Source organism: Gobio gobio (assembly GCF_949357685.1).
Source record: "Gobio gobio genome assembly, chromosome: 6".
In the NCBI taxonomy this organism is placed as follows: Eukaryota; Metazoa; Chordata; class Actinopteri; order Cypriniformes; family Gobionidae; genus Gobio; species Gobio gobio.
In genome coordinates, this window is record NC_137102.1 from 4,355,572 (window position 1) to 4,375,571 (window position 20,000).

Below are 20,000 nucleotides of genomic sequence, written 5' to 3' on the forward strand. Positions count from 1 at the left end.
AATACAGTTTTAAAATAAAAAAAAAAAGACTTTTACCAGTAAATGGCTGCAGAGCTCCACTATTTCACTGACTCTTTTCACAAGTATTTTTCAGTTGGATTCATATCTAAATGTTATGAAATCACAATTAAAATTAATTAATTTTGTCAAAGTTTAGCATTTTTTTGTACTGAAAAAATATTTTTTTCAATGATGTTACATTACGATTACAATCAAACCTGAACAAGAGAAAAGTTGGAGTCTTTAGAGTTTATCGTTTATTTCAAACATCTGATTTTCTTATAATTCTACACATTTAATCTACACTTCAGTTACGAACTGTGACAGAACAAACATTAACAGAAATGAACAGTTATATTACATACTGAGTAAAAAATACACAACATGAACATCAAAATGCAATGAATCTGTGTGTGTGTGTGTGTGTGTGTGTGTGTGTGTGTGTGTGTGTGTGTGTGTGTGTGTGTGTGTGTGTGTGTGTGTGTGTGTGTGTGTGTGTGTGTGTGTGTGTGTGTGTGTGTGTGTGTGTGTGTGTGTGTGTGTGTGTGTGTGTGTGTGTGTGTGTGTGTGAGCATGATCATTTTGCATTGTGGATGTTTTATGCATTGCTGGAAGTGTGCCACTTAATTTCTGTATGTGTGTTCTGTGTTGTTTCTTTTTTTTGTGGATGAATTTTGTCCATTTTTTAAGCCTGAGTGTGACTTTTTTTTTGTCACACGAACATAAAAACAGATATCAATCCAATTTATATTTTTATTTGTAGATCTAGAGAGTGCTGACCACCGTACAAAGTCTCATGCCATTTGGACAAAGGGAAAACATTTTTTTATTTGAGCAAAAGTCCTTTGAGGTCCGCAAAGACCCCGAAGACCGGAGAAGGGTTAATCATTGTTGATCATATTCATATCCGCTTAAGTCGTTTCTGGGTCCAAGCCTCAACTCGTTTCACTTGAGAATGCCATCGACGGCCGTTTATGAGCGCTATTTATTCATATTAAACAATTTTTAATTCTTACAGTCTTCACAACAGTCTCTGTGCTCACAGCGTCACAGACATTAATATTTTAACGATTTATAAGATGAATCACGTCTGGCCATCTGGAATTTTGTTATGGAGATAATTATGAGATAAAATATGGATTTTTTTGTAGTATTGGACCACATGGTGTGTGTATATTAGCACTTTTTGTTGTTTTTCTTGTGTCAGACTTAACAACCGAATAGTACATTTATTAAAGGCGCAATATGTAAGATTTTTGGATTAAAATATCCAAAAACCACTAGAACAATGTTATGTATTTTTGCTGACTTATGTACTTACATTATTAGAGCCCTATAATTTTCGCGTTCACGGAATCGCGGAATTGGCATATTAACGCGGAATCTAGTGTAAATGCGGAATTTCGCTGAATTTTACAATTTTGGGATGAAATGCGGTTTTGTGTGGGAGAAGAACGAATGTCTGGGGAAAATGCAGACCAGGGGAAGCAAATCTGTGCGACACAACCCCTTCCGTCATTTCAGCTCCGCCTTCAAAACAATGAAAGTGTGGCGAAGCGGCTCTGCTTTCGTCTGCGGAAAAAATAAGAAACTCAACGCTAAGCCTCAGTACCGTTGCAGGATTTTGCCTTGTTTCTAATGCACTTTAATGTACTGTATGGAAAATAATGTCTTAAATGAACTTGAGAGGAAATGAGATGCGCGGGACAGCGTCATGTTCGGAAACGGTAGATCTTAAAGTGACAGTAGCACTGATAATGTCTGTCATTAATATTCATCATAGAACAACGGGAATAGAGAAAATTATAGCTTTATTGATGATTAATCTATATTTCACTTATTATTTATGCAGTTAAGAAAGGTGTTGATAACTTTATTCAATTTCTGTGTAGACTATGTCTGACAGGGAAGGCCATGGGTAAATATAACATTTATTATAATGGGTTTATGTAAAGATTGTTTTAAGTTAAATTAAATCAAAAGCTGTTTTTTAAAGCCTAATAAATGTTGAAATTGGTATCTTTCAGTTATACTGTAACGTCATTAATGTTTCATAGAGACATCAGTCATACTGGCCTTCATTCATAAAAACATGCCATTACAACACATATTTAAAAACATATGCTGTCTTTAAGTTGTTTATACATTCATTTTGAGAGTAACTGAAATTATTACAATATCAAAATATTAAACTCCAATGTTTTTTAATTGCAATTAATCATGATTAATTACAGAAAAAAACTTGATTAATTCAGGGGTTTTTATCAATTTACAGCACTAATATTTTGTTGTGACTTGAAGTATTTAAAGTGCCGTATTTGTCCTGAAAAGTACTGAGTAAATGTGATGTGTGTTACCTCAATAAATTTAAGGTCATTCATTCCTATTTTATGTTTTATATTGTAATATATTAACATTAAAAGCACACTCTTTTTACGACTAAAATAACAGTTAAGGGTAAAAAAAAAACCCTGAATTCCCAAAAATTAAAACGTAAAAAAAGGAATTAGCAAAAATTAAAACGTAAAAAAAGGAATTAGCAAAAATTTAAATGAAAAAAAAAAGGAATTCCCAAAAATTTAAATGAAAAAAAAAAAGGAATTCCCAAAAATTAAAATGGAAAAAAAGGAATTAGCAAAAATTTTAACAGAAAAAAAACGGACTTTTAAATCTGCAAAAATGTAATTTCCATATGCTTTTATTTACAGGACTGTCACTTCAATCCGAGGAGAATTATTGCCGTATTTGGTGCGTAAGCAGTTCTCCAAGTCCTTAAACTCCCAAAATGCCACAGAGGACACAGAGAAGAGTCAAAAGCAACAGGACGCCCACAACAATTTGGGTAAGCGTCCTCTTGTAATGACTCGCATTTGCACAATTCACGTTTGTCCTCCGTTTAAGAGAGCGTTAAATGTGATGCATGTGTTCACAGAGCTCCTCAGCACGGGGAAAGATGAGCCGCTGCTCCAACTAGCCCGGGAGAAGTCGTGTTGGAACGATCATCGTGGAGACATGAGCGAGGCTTACCATGGAGGAAAACTGCGCTGCTACGTTCACATCATGGAGGAGGGCATGTGTTTCCGAGTCAATACACTCGCCGCTTACATAGAGGCCAATCGTGTGGTGAGAACAAGCCCAAACAACTGCAAAAACACATTTCTGCCCACATTTTCCTGAATGGTTTCATGCATATAGTCATGTTAATAGTGTCCTATGCAGTGTAGGGTAAATGCACTACAAGTAACTTGAGTTACGTAATAATATTACTTTTTCCAAGTAACTAGTAAAGTAACGCATTACTTTTCAAATTTACAACAAAATATCTGAGTTACTTTTTCACATTAATTTGCCTGATTAATTTCCCATGTTGAGAAAAATAAGTGCGTGTGTGTGTGTGTGTGTGTGTGTGTGTGTGTGTGTGTGTGTGTGTGTGTGTGTGTGTGTGTGTGTGTGTGTGTGTGTGTGTGTGTGTGTGTGTGTGTGTGTGTGTGTGTGTGTGTGTGTGTGTGTGTGTGTGTGTGTGTGTGTGTGTGTGTGTGTGTGTGTGTGTGTGTGTGTGTGTGTGTGTGTGTGTGTGTGTGTGTGTGTGTGTGTGTGTGTGTGTGTGTGTGTGTGTGTGTGAACATGATGGTTATTGTAGTGCAAAGTCTGAGTACTATGCAAACCTCCAATAATTAAATGTTAAATAAAACAAATATTTTTATGCATAATCTACCTTCATATTTAATTTACCAATGTCTTGCTGCTGACCTTTGATGATGAAAATTACTAGATTTTTTGTTTTTATTGGTAAAACTTTTTTCTCCTGCATCCTATTCTTCCATTATCCAGAGCTGCGCCCTCTACTGTTCATGCCGGAATCTGCATCTTTACCTCAGCCTGGGGCTTATTATTCAAATTTGGTATGAAGAGGTCTTTACAAAAATATAACTTTTTTGTTATAAAAACAAACAAAAACAAGCCCAGCCCAGGTGAGAAAAAGTAACGCAAAAGTAACATAACGCATTACTTTTCTTAAAAAGTAACTAAGTAACTCAATTAGTTACTTTTTAAGGGAGTAACGCAATATTGTAACGCATTACTTTTCAAAGTAACTTTCCCTAACACTGGTCCTATGTGAACATGTTCTGCATTTATTTTCCCCAAGTTTAAGTTTTTTTTTCTTGAAAATCGTATTTGAACGTTCGGCAACTAAAGTTTCCAGTGGGCAAATATGTTGTATTCACCCCTTCAATGTCAAATTTGACTAGGATGAGAAAATTTGGCATCTAACTCAAAACAACTGCTTTCAAGAGATCAATCTTTACACAAACAAATGTATTATGTTTAAAAGTCAAAGAATATTCAATGCAAACTCAAAAAAGCTGCATCTATCTTATAATCTGTTGAATATGAAATACAACAAATACATTTTTTCTTAAAGTTGTGGAACATAGTGTAGAACAAAGTAACTAACAGGGCATTGTGTATCAAGAAATTAAATGAAAATAAATTAATATAATGATGAAAAAATTACATCTATACAACCAAAATAAATAAATAGTCCCATAGTATTCAATGGCTGACTGTAGAAGGTGATTTCATATAATAATGTAAATGTAAACTCATTACTTGTCTGAATTTCCACATTATAATGGAATCATAAGCTACTAGTCATAAAATGAATCCTTGATCGATTAGAATTAAACGCATCCATTCCAAACTGGATGAAGGATCCTCAATATTTTGGCCCTTACGAGACATAATATCATAAAATATGATATTTTTCCCTATCGAATTAAGGTCTACTGTACAGTAGAGATGTCAGTTAAAGGGTTAAGTTATGTTTTAGGTGGGATATTAAGAAAGCAAACAGCACTAAAGACCAAAAATCTTGATTTATTGACCTGTTAACACAGTATACCCCATTTCCCCATTATATGTACTTACCCTAACCCCACCCAACTATAGTTGCGCTTGGACTTTTGACTAAGTGTACAAAAAAACTATAGATCTGTTGTAAGAATTGTTTTGTTTGGATGATTCTAGAGACCTTCACGATTATGTAGATATATATATCAACAAAAAATTCTTATTAGTAACATGAAAATAACCTTTCTTTGGGAGGGTTTGCCTTCGCTATGCTTCCTGGAAGTAGGGGAGGAAGTTGACAGCCTCATGTGACAGGAAGGAAGTTAATACCTTTTTTTTCTCTTGAAATCCTTTATTTGGTTGTTTTTCTTGCGTGTCATTGAGATATTAAACATAGATACTATCTAGAAAAATACTTACAAAAGGAAAATGACAACTATACACTGCGGCAACTATAGTTGCCGGTGGGCTCAAATTTAATGGCATAGTTTTCATTAAATCTGTAAATAAGGTTATTCATCCAGAGTTTTTTTCCCTTAGGTTCCAAAGCTGTTTGAGGACCCTCCAATCCATCCGACGGCTGTGGTCACAGAACGCTCTTTGGTGAGTACAGTATGATTAAAAATGCATATTTCATTATATACCTCATAAAAATGTATTAAAGAGCACATTCTGCTATTGATATTGTGTAATTGTTCATCTGGACTCCTGTTTTGGGAGTGGGCGGAGCTAAAGGGCTTTTTTGGTGCTTGTTTTTTTTCCGATTCTCTGATTGGTGTAATTTTCTGTACAGCATCATGGGTAATGTAGTTTTTCCACCACGAATTCCAGTGTTAAACACAGTTATTTCACAGTCTTTCCAGAAAAATGCATCTTTTTTTGTGTGATTGTTGCGGGCAAAAATCCTTGATTATGCGGCACGTTTTCTTAAAAAATGTGATGGAAAATGCAGGATATTTATGGGATAAAATTGCGGGAACTTGCAAAAACTGCAGTTTGATGAAAAAGAGAAAAAAAGCACTAAATCACAGAAAGTGCTGGGAATATTTAAGTTCTCGTCTTGTTTTATTGAAGACCTTAATAAACACATGGCTCAAAACATTGAGTCAAACAAGTTCTGTAGCTTTACAAAAGGAATATGCTACAACTTCTGAAAAAATGAATAAATAACTTCCTGTTTTACAGAGGTAGCTACAAAACAGACATTTGAGTACTTCCAATGCACAAAGTGCAATCTCTTAAAGGGTTAGTTCACCCAAAAATGAAAATTCTGTCATTAATCCATCATGTGGTTGGACACCCGTCAGACCTCCGTTCATCTTCAGACACAAATGAAGATATTTTAGTGTAAATCTGATGCTCTGAAAGGCCTCCATTGGCTCAATGCACTTTACACTCTCAAGACCCTTAAAAGACACTAAAGACGTCGTTACAAAGTCCATCTCACTACAGCGGTTCTACAATAACTTTATGATATACAGCTCTTGTGTGAAGTAAACGAACATTTGTCAACTTTCTGCTAATATATATGACTTTTTAGCAACGAAAATGCGGGGATTATGAAATCATGCTAGCCCCAAATATTTTGCACACGGAAATAGGCAATTTATGCGGCGAAAGTGCGGCGTATTTGAAATGCGGCCCCCGCATAAATATGCGGACTTTGGCTGATTATGCATTAAATCATGCGATCGCATAATCACGTTTTTCTGGAGGGACTGATTTTAAAACATACGCTGAAATAATGTGGGCTGACGGCTTCAGCAGAAACAAATACCCTGGAAATATCAACTTTTAGCTCACAGTAGGTCTGTCTTTAAAGGTTATTGTTAACCATTTCCATATGGAGAAACTGAATTGAGTTTTTACTTCTGGAACCAGGCTGTTGCACTCTATACATTACTCCTAAAATAAAGTCATGCTGTCTCTTTTTTAGGTTGGAAGTGACAGCATTATTGGGCCATCTTGTCAGATATTAGACAAGACATCAATCAAGCGTTCAAATGTTGGCACATCAACCACGATCAAGGAGAAGGTGAAGATCATCAACTCCATCATCATGAACGGAGTCACTATTGAAGAAGGGTAAGTCATTCTGACTGTTTATGAGAATATGATGCAGAAAAGGCCTTTATGGGTTATTTATTTTGTAAATCAAACATGGACAGGATGTTTAACAGAAGTAACGTTGTTTGCTTTCTTTGAATGGTGAAATTTTATAATATTTGAAAACATAGGCCTGGTAATAAACAGCAGTATTTAACTAAATAAAGTAAAGGGAAGGTCTACTGATATTTCATGCATTCTGATTTATTAACATGGTCAAAGTTTCAAAAAATTAGTTGGACGTATGACGGAGTATTTCTGTGCCAAATACACTCCTTCAGGATTCAAGGAAACAAGTTTCGGAAAGGTTTTTCGAGTATGGCCCTGTATGACATCATAAAGGGTGTAATTCCTTATATGGGCATTTCTCCTGGATGAGCACACACACACACACACACACACACATCACCCAGATGTGTAGTGCTGGGAATCGATTACAAAAAATTAACTAATTAATCACATTTTTTTCTGTAATTAATCGCAAGTTTTTAATATGTTACGTTTTTAATATTTTGATATTGTAATAATTTCAGTTACTCTCCAAATTAATGTATAAACAACTTAAAGACAGCATATTTTTTTAAATATGTGTTGTAATGTCATGTTTTTATGAATGAAGGCCAGTATGACTGATGTCTCTATGAAACATTAATGACGTTACAGTATAACTGAAAGATACCAATTTCAACATTTATTAGGCTTTAAAAAAACAACTTTTAATTTAAGTGAACTTAAAACAATCTTTACATAAACCCATTATAATAAATGTTATTTTTACCTCTGCCTTCCCTGTTAGACATATACAGAAATGTAATGGTTATCAAACACCTTTCTTAACTGCATAAATAATAAATGAAATATAGATTAATCATCATTAAAGCTACAATTTTCTCTGTTCCCGTTTTTCTGTGATGAACTTTAATGATGATCATCAGCGCTCCTGTCACTTTAAGATCTACCGCTGTCCCACGCATCTCGTTTTCCTCACAACTCTTTAAGTTAATTTAAGACGTTATTTAACTAATTTAAGACTCCTAATATGAGAATACTCAAAATTATCTGTGTTGTTGTTATTGTTTGTTCAAGAGCAAAAGAGAACTCGATGTTAGCAGGAAACTGACGTCTGTCTGTGCATCGAGTGTGTGTGTGTGTGTGTGTGTGTGTCAGAGCTTCCCTCGATTAGCTGACATGAGACGCAGCCACACTGACACACACACACACACACACACACACACAGGGCCAGCCCTGACCAATTTGCTGCCCTAGGCAAGATTTGACTTGGTGCCCCTTGTATCAAGGTTTAGCACTACATGTTATCAGTCTAAGTTTTGGAAACACTCGTACGGTTTTATTTTTGTAATGCATTGATGTTTTATATGATGTTCAGTCCATTCTACCCCGTCATTATGTTCATGATATTATTATTATTATTTTTTAAAAGGCTGATGATAGTTAAACTATACAAAAACAGCACATACGCCACATTACAGCCTAAACACAAATAGCAAGAGTAATTGCATCTAGCATTCATGCACAAACTATGCATTGAGAACTAGCAAAAGTGTTTGTTTTCCAATAGATGGCAGAAATCTTCCACTTAACTATGCATATTCATGTTTTCACCATGAATTAAACTGAGAAATGAGGATGTTTAATGTGAATTTTACACAAAATGTTGCTATTTTAAATAAACTGTATATAAATATCATTACTAATTTCAGCAAATAAATTTTAAAATCGCCATATGTCCCCTTAAAACTGCACAACTGTAGAGTAAAAACATTAGGCTATTAAAAAAAGTGATATTACATGCGTTTAAAAAAACATATATATATATATATATATATATATATATATATATATATATATATATATATATATATATATATATATATATATATATATATATATATATATATATATATATATATATATATATATATATATATATATATATATATATATATATTATTATTATTATTATTATTAAAAAAAATCTTTTTTTTTTTTTTTTTACAAAATCACACTGGTCCAAAAAATCAAAATGAAGTGAGATTTTGCTTAAACCAAGCAAAATTATCTGCCAATGTGGTGAGAAAAATAATCCTATTTCTGTTTGGGACAGAAACAAGAAACAAGATTTCAATCAGAAACAAGATTATTTTTCTATCCCCATTGGCAGATAATTTGCTTGTTTTAAGCAAAATCTCACTTCATTTGGATTTTATTTTGTCATTTATTATGTAATTTTACTAACTAGTAGCCTAAATGCATCTTGATGTAAGAATTTCTAGATATTTAGACTAGAAATAAGACAAAAATACGAAGTAAGATTGATGGTGCGGACCGGGAAGAGGCGGGGGACTTAGTTAAGGTTTTTTTGCGCTTTATTTGGTAATAGGCTATTTCGAATTCATATTAATAAAATAGTATCAGCAATACATTTTGGCGCCCCTATGGATGAGTGGCACCCCTAGCATTTGCCTATTCCACCTATGCCATGGACCGGCCCTGCACACACACACACACACACACACACACACACACACACACACACACAGGACACTGACATAGAGCGCGTTCTCTTGTGTCTTGTCGCACTTGGAAGCATTTACATGAATAGGAGCGTGATCATGTGATCTAGGCAAAAATATATATAAAAACGGACGCTGCGTTATTTGCGTATTTATATTTTTAATGCGTTAAGCTGAAAAAATATATCGCCCGTGTTAACGCGTTAATTTGCCCAGCCCTAAGCCATCAGAACCGAACTGAAAACCGTGGTTAAAAACCGAGGTATGTATTGAACCGTGGACTAACTGTGTTGTTGCATCCCTAGTGTGACTGTATGAATGAGTGAATGTGAGGCAATATAAAGCGCTTTGGATGGCCATGGGTCTGTTGAAGGCGCTATATAAACACAGTCCATTTTTATTTCGCTAATTCTCGCTGTGTGCTCCTATACCAGGGGTGTTTAAAGTCCGGCCCGCGGGCCAAATGCGGCCCGGAGATGAATTTCAAACGGCCCGCAGCGCGTCTATTAAAATGTATTATATGTGGCCCGCCACGGATCATTTACAAATCCTGCAGTTTCACGATGTCGCCGCAAGGTGGCAGTACTAGACTTTAGGCCAGGGAAACATCGCCCAAAGCGGAACGAAACAGCGCAAATCGCGAGCTCTGACTCTGAACAAATGTGTTTATCTGCTGAGAGTCTCGATCACATGACCACTAAACAGCCAATGAGAAGTGTTCGAGTTCAGCGCTGAGCTCTCCGGTACTGAATCTCTCTGAGATTTTATTTAATTTAAATCCAGTTAAACAGCGTAAATTAAATGAGTAATAAAGGCCAAATTGCAGACAATTTTTTGTCATAAACTTGCAGTTTTGTGCATTTGTATTTATATGTCTATAGACTAAATACCATTCTAGATATAGAAATATATATATATATATATAATGTATGTTTTACTTTTTGCCTTGTGTGCACTGCAAATAATGCTGTCATTTAGTATTTTTGTCCTGTTTCTAGTCTAAAATAAATATATCTAAAAATTCTTAAATCAAGATGTTACGAGATAAGTTAAATGACATTAGATATTTGTTCTTGTTTTCTGGAAAATAAAATGTAATTTGAAGTGAGTTTTTGTTTAAAACAAGCAAATATATCTGCCAATGGGGTAAGAAAAATAATGTTTCTGTTTAGAATCTTTAAGGAAGATTATTTTTCTAATCCATTGGCAGATAATTTAGTTTGTTTCAAGCAAAAATTCAATTCATTTAGATTTTTTCCCCCAGGAATCAAGAAAAAATATGTAATTTTCCTTAGTAAAAGCATCTTGATTTAAGAACTTTTTGATATTTGGACTGGAAAAAAGATAGAAATACCAAGTCAGAAAAGCATGTTTTGTAGTGTGGTTTTACCTGTGCTGATCTAAATAGAGCAATTATTAAATTTAAATAAGAATAGAGTTCTAACTCCGTAATAATATAAAAATTTCACCCATTAAAACTTTTTGGTTGATGAAAGTTTTACAGATATCTCAATCTACTCTACTGTCAGCTCAAGCTTTTGTCAAATATATATATATATAACAGAAACACAACATCGAATCCGAATTTTAAAAAAGTTTGGACACCCCTGTCCTATACCATCACAGTCTAGGATGACACCCAGATCATCTGCCTCCAGCGAGTTTAGCGATCTGGATCAGATGCTCAGCACGTAGAAACAAAAGATCAGATTTTGTCTGTGAGTTTAAAAGCTTGACGTAGACATAAAGCGGCGAGAGTCTGACCTGTGGGTGGTGTCGGGGTGGATGCCGCTGCTTATTGTTGTGTTGAGAAAAAGCCGAAACTTGCGCTGTCACACCCCTAAAGGTGTTCGCTGACCCTGAACAGCCCCTCCGTACAACAAATTAACAGAAAAGTGATGAATGTAGATGTAATGACTCCCAAAGAAACAAGCGTTACACGAGCGAGCCTTTTCTGAGATCTTTTCAGATCATTGAACTATTTTAGATTTAAGCTGATTTGGGGTCAGAGGTGGACAGTAATTTACTTGAGTACTGTACTTAAGTACACTTTTTGAGTATCTGTACTTTACTGGAGTATTATTTTTTAGGGATACTTTTACTTTAACTCCACTACATTTGAAAGACAAATATTGTACTTTTTACTCCACTACATTTCTATCAAGATCCTCAAAGTCGAAAGTCATTTCTGTAGCAGCTTTAAAAGTCAGTGGAGGATTTTTTTCTTCTTTAAAAGTTTTTTTTTTTTTGCGGACAGCCTATCAGTAATCACTCTTGTATAGGGTCATGTGAAGTTTTTTGAACACTGGTCAGTTTATAGCAAAATGGAAGAAGACGGTTCCTTGGCACAGTGTGGGTCATAATTAAAAAGTATGTTTCAGTTTTCTCAAAAGATTAAAGATTAGTTTATTTGGCATACACTTTGATGCATGTCTCATAAAATGTTCAAAAATTTAAATGTCTGGGAGAAAGAGAAGAGTAAACAGTTGGGAGAATATTGGATGCGTATCAGTGTATAGGATCCGTGCATTCAGCCTTAAAGTGACCGCAGCTTTGTAACTTTTATACAAGAAATGGAAAATTTCAGTACTTGTATAAAAGTTACAACACTCTATACAAATGTAAAGAAATGAGTTTAAGGTAGTCGTATGCTAGCATGTCGGATGGAGCATCACTGACTGGCTTAAACCACCTTGGTGTGCATTTATACAACAATAATAAAATAATGCATTGACATAAAAAAGGAAATTTACTTTTGATACTTAAGTACTTTTAAAAACAAATACTTCTGTACTTTTACTTAACCCTTAATCGCCCCTCAAGTAGGGTTTACGTTTGAGTCCCTTGGAGTCAGATAGACCCCAAACTTTTACAGAGCGATTGCATAAGGAAATATACATTTTTTACTTGGAAAACTATATATCATTTTTTTTATTTACTTCTCAACTATACATTTATGCTGTGTTTTTGTGTGCTATTTACTGCACAAATACTTAACTATGTCATAAATTGGCTCATTAAAAATTATTTTTTTATGAAAAAATCACTTGAATGATAATCTTAAATAAATATAAATAGTTTTTGGACATTGCTCTATGTGTTAGGGATAGAATACCGCCATCTGTAGGTTTGTGGAAAAACTTTAGGAATTATAGTTAAAGAGAAAGAGTGCAATGACCACATTATCCATGCGTGCGTGCGTGCGTGTGTGTGTGTGTGTGTATGAGACAGAAAGTTCGTTCCACTTTGTGTTTATGCTCTAGGACCAGATCTTGATATAAATGTAGACATTTTCAGATTTATACTGGATTTAGTTGATGTTTTTTTACAAACAAAGTGCATTTTTTACATTTTCCCATTCATTGCCAAAATCAAAAAAATGCTCCAGACAGTGTGTGTGTGTGTGTGTGTGTGTGTGTGTGTGTGTGTGTGTGTGTGTGTGTGTGTGTGTGTGTGTGTGTGTGTGTGTGTGTGTGTGTGTGTGTGTGTGTGTGTGTGTGTGTGTGTGTGTGTGTGTGTGTGTGTGTGTGTGTGTGTGTGTGTGTGTGTGTGTGTGTGTGTGTGTGTGTGTGTGTGTGTGAGTGAGTGAGTGAACATGCTTGTTCCATATTGCATTTGTGCTCTAGTATTAGTCCTTCATTTATGTATGAAAATCTTTCAGATTTATGCCAGTTTTGTTGATTTTATTTGCCAATTTCAATAAAAATACTCTCTGTTGCAGTCACACACGTGTGTGTGTGTGTACGTGTGTGTGTGTATGAGATAGAAAGTTTGTTCTACTTTGTGTTTATGCTCTAGGACCAGACCTTGATATAAATGTAGAAATTTTCAGATTTATACTGGATTTAGTAAAAAAAAATTGACAAAAAAAATTGGACTTAAACGGTAAAAAAAAATTTACACACCTTCAAGCCCAGATTTTTTGTGCATGTTTAGATAGATTATTTAGGAAAAGTCACAGAGTCTCATGGCCCTGAGATGAAGGGAACACTTTGTAAAAATGGAGGAGAAGTCCAGTGGGGTCAGCTGGAGCCCAAGGGACGATTTAGGGTTAAGTAAAAATCTGTTTTTAGAACTTTCATTTGTAATTTGACCAATAGTACTTTTACTTTTACTCAAGTAATAGAGTTGTGTACTTTGTCCACCTCTGATTTGGGGTTAACGGCGATCTCACTTGCCATTGAACACAAACTGGCCCAAATCCGGACTCTTTTAGCTAGAGACAGGCGGGACGAGCTTTGACTTAAACCCGTTTTTTTTTTCCCTGTCCCTCGTGTAGGAATTAGCTTGTGCATGAAGAATATCGAGGACGGAATGAAAGGAACAGCAACTCTTTCAAAACATAAAAAAAAGTAAGAAGGGGATTAGGAAATCCCTGGCATTTAGAAGCGCCACTTGCATTTCTCGGCCCTTTGTTTGCATGTAGGAGTGGTTGTTTACAGAGCTCGGGAGGTCGGGCTGATGGACGGGGGCTGATGCTGGAAGGAGGAGCATAGTGTCAGTAATTAGTGGTATTTCAGCAGCGACATCTTTGGTGGTCTCTCTGTTCGAAACTCCAATCCTTGTAATCTCCCATCAACCCCCTCTGTCTCACTCGCTCCCTCTCTTTCTTCAAAACCTCGCTCTCTCGCTCCATCCACCTGAATAGAGCGCTGTGTAGCTGCCAATAGAAACCTGCCTCCGTCAGCTACAACACGGACGCACTGTCCAACGCTACTCCATCTGGAAAAACGGGACGCCCTGTCCCGAAATCCTGGAGTAAGCTGTGCTTTTGCATGGCTTTGTGGTCGAGGGAGAGTGTGAAATGGCTCTTCCTGTGACATTCGGACACTAAACCGCTGCTCTAAAACGCCTTTTGCACGTCAGACGATGATGTTGTTTTTAATATATATGCTAATGCCACCCTAAAGGAAAATAAACCAGGCCTGGTGAAAACATTGAGGTATCGTGTTTCAGATCGGCGTGCTGGTGATGGGGACGCAATGGGGTCGGGTGAGGAAAGGACAAGACCCTCAGCTGTGCAATTAGCAAAAAGACATGAAAGCTGAACACTCGTGGTAAATATGCTTCACCGCAAGAGAGGGCAGAAAAAGTTAAGAGTTGGCCCAGGCAAACCGAGTCAACATAAAACTGTGCAAATAAAGTTTTATGGTGCCAAAGCGATCCCAGGAAAATATTATTCTTTGTTTGGTGTAAACAGACAGCAGCACAGGGGTGTGTGTGTGTGTGTGTGTGTCCAAGTACTCTCAGTTCAAAGCCTAGCTCCACTGTCTAAGCTCATATACACAAATATCAGCTCTTCATTATGCTCCAGACGGAAACATTTGCCATATTACATATAAGCACTGTCAGTGGCTCTTTACTAATGCACTTCCTGTATTTGTTTTTTTGTAGAAAGGTAATTCCTGCTTGATATCTTGCTAGATGGAGTAGAACAGCTCTGAAACGTCGACTTAATGGGCGGTCACACTACACTTTTCATTCCATTCATATGTGTAGGAAAGCTGGAGAGCGGAAGACATCTATTAAGACGTTTAGATGTTTTGTTTTGATGCATGTGTTTATAGACCAACAATTAAAGGGGTGATAACACACACAGTGTTAGTCTTGAGTATCTCTAGAGTAGTGTTGATCCTTCATATCTCACAAGAGTCTTTAGTTTATCATATAAAAGACAGACACACTGAACCGATTCTTTCTGAAAACAGCCGAGCTCGTGGAGGCGTGCAGTGGGCGGAGCTAAAGAGACATTAGCACACACACACACACACACACACACACATCATGACATTATCCCTGGATAACTCCCGATTCTCTATACGTTAGTGTTGTTCACATTATATGCTCTTACGCACCGATTGCCAACAAAACACACACATTTGATCAGTTTCACTCACCGCCTGCGGTTTCCACTCATGACCGGGAACACACACACACACACACACACACTCACACACACACACACACACACGTTGGTGTTGTTCACATTATATGCTCTTACGCACCGATTGCCAACAAAACACACACATTTGATCAGTTTCACTCACCGCCTGCGGTTTCCACTCATGACCGGGAACAAACACACACACACACACACACACACACTTGCAGATCTCCAGAAACACAAACTGCATCCACTGTTCCCTTAACGCTGGGTTATTTGTGAAGCTGAACAAGGTGATCTTTCCCTCTCACTCTCACACACACACACACACTTCTTTAGTGACATTGTTGATCTCGTGTCTAAAACACAACGCCAGCGGCTCCCGTAACCCGTAACCTTGCTCTGGGTGTGTGTGTGTGTGTGTGTGTTCATCCGGGAGAAGTGCCCATACAAGCAAATTCAGCCCTTTATGTCATCACACAGGGCCATACGCAAAGAAAACTTTCCGAAACTTGTCTGAATCCTGAAGGAGCGTATTTGGCACAGAAATACTACTCCAACTCTTTTTTTTTTTTTTTTTTTTTGGTGAATGATTCATTGGTCTGTGGTATTCCAAAGAAATCATTGTAATATTTTATCAGAATGTGATAACTTGCTCTTCCTCTGAGACAACTTTCGTTTTGCACAAATGGATGTATGGTCATTGTTTTAGCAAATATTCGGTCTGGCTCCATTCTGTGTCCACATTTCACCATTCATGTTCCACCCTACATGATTTCTTGTTTAATATTCTAAATTATGGAATTAAAATGGGTTATTAACAGTGAATTTGAATGTGAGAACTGTGTTAACAGCCCCTTAAGATTGGTTAGGGCTGGTGGTCAGGTGACATGGACTTTATAATATCCAGTCAATGGCTCAATGGTAAAACATTAAAATATAAAGTTACATTTATTTAAAACATAATTTGTATTTAGAATTCACTCAAAAATATTTGAACATTTCTATTAAAAAAAACTTTTGTTAACTGGCAGAAGTGGATATTAGCCAATATGACAATCTCACCCCCTTTTGTGCGATTATTCGCATACATAACGTGAAATTGAGCACAAGTCATTTATCTTGTTTAATGTGTTTTTGTCATTACTTGCTATATCCAGCAAAGCAAACTATAAGATAGGACAATTCACACAAAACTGTGTTTTCTGCAAGCTTTGTTCAAGCTTTGCCAAAAAGGACAAGTGGAGAGGAGACTCTAAAGGACACCAAATAACCAAATGATATAAGGCGTCCATATAATTCATATATTTTTTCACTCCAAAGCACCAGAATTCAGTGGGCAGTGCAACAACAAAGAGCTTGTTTACATTGTAGACATGTCAAGTTGTGATTCTGAGCAGAACCACATGGAGAGACCAGAATAATAAATAAACTATCAGCCTTGACCTGACGGCATTATGTGTCGAGTGTCTACTACAGCACACAGATCCATTCAGAATTACCACACACACAAACACACACACACACACCACGGATAAAAACATGATCCTGAATGAGACTCGCACGTAAAACTGAATTAATTCACTTATTCGCACCTGTTAGTGGGTGGGATATATTAGGCGGCAAGTGAACATTTTGTCCTCAGAGTTGATGTGTTAGAAGCAGGAAAAATGGGCAAGCGTAAGGATTTTAAGCGAGTTTGACAAGGGCCAAATTGGGTAAGAGCATCTCCAAAACTGCAGCTCTTGTGGGGTGTTCCCGGTCTGCAGTGGTCAGTCTCTATCAAAAGTGGAGGACCAGTGGAGAACCGGCCACAGGGTCATGGAGGACCAGTGGAGAACCGGCCACAGGGTCATGAAGGACCAGTGGAGAACCGGCCACAGGGTCATGGAGGACCAGTGGAGAACCGACCACAGGGTCATGAAGGACCAGTGGAGAACCGGCCACAGGGTCATGGAGGACCAGTGGAGAACCGGCCACAGGGTCATGAAGGACCAGTGGAGAACCAGCCACAGGGTCATGGAGGACCAGTGGAGAACCGGCCACAGGGTCATGAAGGACCAGTGGAGAACCGGCCACAGGGTCATGAAGGACCAGTGGAGAACCGGCCACAGGGTCATGAAGGACCAGTGGAGAACCGGCCACAGGGTCATGAAGGACCAGTGGAGAACCGGCCACAGGGTCATGGAGGACCAGTGAAGAACCGGCCACAGGGTCATGAAGGACCAGTGGAGAACCAGCCACAGGGTCATGAAGGACCAGTGGAGAACCGGCCACAGGGTCATGAAGGACCAGTGGAGAACCGGCCACAGGGTCATGGAGGACCAGTGGAGAACCGGCCACAGGGTCATGGAGGACCAGTGGAGAACCGGCCACAGGGTCATGGAGGACCAGTGGAGAACCGGCCACAGGGTCATGAAGGACCAGTGGAGAACCGGCCACAGGGTCATGAAGGACCAGTGGAGAACCGGCCACAGGGTCATGAAGGACCAGTGGAGAACCGGCCACAGGGTCATGGAGGACCAGTGGAGAACCGGCCACAGGGTCATGAAGGAACAGTGGAGAACCGGCCACAGGGTCATGGAGGACCAGTGGAGAACCGGCCACAGGGTCATGGAGGACCAGTGGAGAACCGGCCACAGGGTCATGAAGGAACAGTGGAGAACCGGCCACAGGGTCATGGAGGACCAGTGGAGAACCGGCCACAGGGTCATGAAGGAACAGTGGAGAACCGGCCACAGGGTCATGGAGGACCAGTGGAGAACCGGCCACAGGTTCATGGAGGACCAGTGGAGAACCGGCCACAGGGTCATGAAGGACCAGTGGAGAACCGGCCACAGGGTCATGAAGGACCAGTGGAGAACCGGCCACAGGGTCATGAAGGACCAGTGGAGAACCGGCCACAGGGTCATGAAGGACCAGTGGAGAACCGGCCACAGGGTCATGAAGGACCAGTGGAGAACCGGCCACAGGTTCATGAAGGACCAGTGGAGAACCGGCCACAGGGTCATGAAGGACCAGTGGAGAACCGGCCACAGGGTCATGAAGGACCAGTGGAGAACCGGCCACAGGGTCATGAAGGACCAGTGGAGAACCGGCCACAGGGTCATGAAGGACCAGTGGAGAACCGGCCACAGGTTCATGAAGGACCAGTGGAGAACCGGCCACAGGGTCATGAAGGACCAGTGGAGAACCGGCCACAGGGTCATGAAGGACCAGTGGAGAACCGGCCACAGGGTCATGAAGGACCAGTGGAGAACCGGCCACAGGGTCATGAAGGACCAGTGGAGAACCGGCCACAGGGTCATGAAGGAACAGTGGAGAACCGGCCACAGGGTCATGGAGGACCAGTGGAGAACCGGCCACAGGGTCATGGAGGACCAGTGGAGAACCGGCCACAGGTTCATGAAGGACCAGTGGAGAACCGGCCACAGGGTCATGAAGGAACAGTGGAGAACCGGCCACAGGGTCATGGAGGACCAGTGGAGAACCGGCCACAGGTTCATGAAGGACCAGTGGAGAACCGGCCACAGGGTCATGAAGGACCAGTGGAGAACCGGCCACAGGGTCATGAAGGACCAGTGGAGAACCGGCCACAGGGTCATGAAGGACCAGTGGAGAACCGGCCACAGGGTCATGAAGGACCAGTGGAGAACCGGCCACAGGGTCATGAAGGACCAGTGGAGAACCGGCCACAGGGTCATGAAGGACCAGTGGAGAACCGGCCACAGGGTCATGAAGGACCAGTGGAGAACCGGCCACAGGGTCATGAAGGACCAGTGGAGAACCGGCCACAGGGTCATGAAAGGACCAGTGGAGAACCAGCCACAGGGTCATGAAGGACCAGTGGAGAACCGGCCACAGGGTCATGAAGGACCAGTGGAGAACCGGCCACAGGGTCATGAAGGACCAGTGGAGAACCGGCCACAGGGTCATGAAGGACCAGTGGAGAACCGGCCACAGGGTCATGAAGGACCAGTGGAGAACCGGCCACAGGGTCATGGAGGACCAGTGGAGAACCGGCCACAGGGTCATGAAGGACCAGTGATGCTTTGGGCAATGTTCTGCTGGGAATTAGGGCTGTGCAATAAATCGAAATTATCGAAATATCGCAAATGTTCATATCGCAAGGGTACGCAATATCTGAATGATTTTAATAGGCTACTTCAACATTGTGAAAAGTGTATATTTTAGGTTGACGCATAGCAGAGAATAGACTGGGCACACGACTGTTACTTATGTGACTTGCTTGATGTTAAAAAGAGTTATTAAACGCAATAACTTGCGAAAAACAACTCCTTGCAGTCTCGCGCTGTCTGACACACACACACACACACCGAAACGTGCGCACAAGCCGCTCTTTTTTTTCCGTGTCTTGTTACACACTCGAACTGTCAAAATCAAATACACACACAGTTGTGTCAAAATGGCCGTCTTGATGAGTATTCATGTAAACAAAAAGTCGGTTATGCTTTAAGTGAAAGATATCAGTTGGGGAAAGAAATATATTTTACACACTTAAAGCAATATCGCATCGAATATCGCATTATTTAACAAGGATATCACATCGCATTTTTCTTGAATATCGCACAGCCCTACTGGGAAACCTTGGATCCTCCATCATG

General features: G+C 39.1%; 1 protein-coding gene across 3 annotated transcripts in view; it reads left to right on the plus strand.

Annotated features, from left to right (window-relative positions):
- eif2b3 (eukaryotic translation initiation factor 2B, subunit 3 gamma) overlaps positions 1-20,000 on the plus strand; it is a 112,132-nt gene that overhangs the window by 82,678 nt on the left and 9,454 nt on the right. For all 3 annotated transcript variants that reach the window (XM_079820049.1, XM_079820047.1, XM_079820048.1), the window contains exons 7-10: positions 2,709-2,842; positions 2,933-3,123; positions 5,392-5,454; positions 6,788-6,936. In XM_079820049.1, coding sequence (XP_079676175.1) covers positions 2,709-2,842; positions 2,933-3,123; positions 5,392-5,454; positions 6,788-6,936 — 537 coding nt within the window. The remainder of the gene's footprint in view (positions 1-2,708; positions 2,843-2,932; positions 3,124-5,391; positions 5,455-6,787; positions 6,937-20,000) is intronic.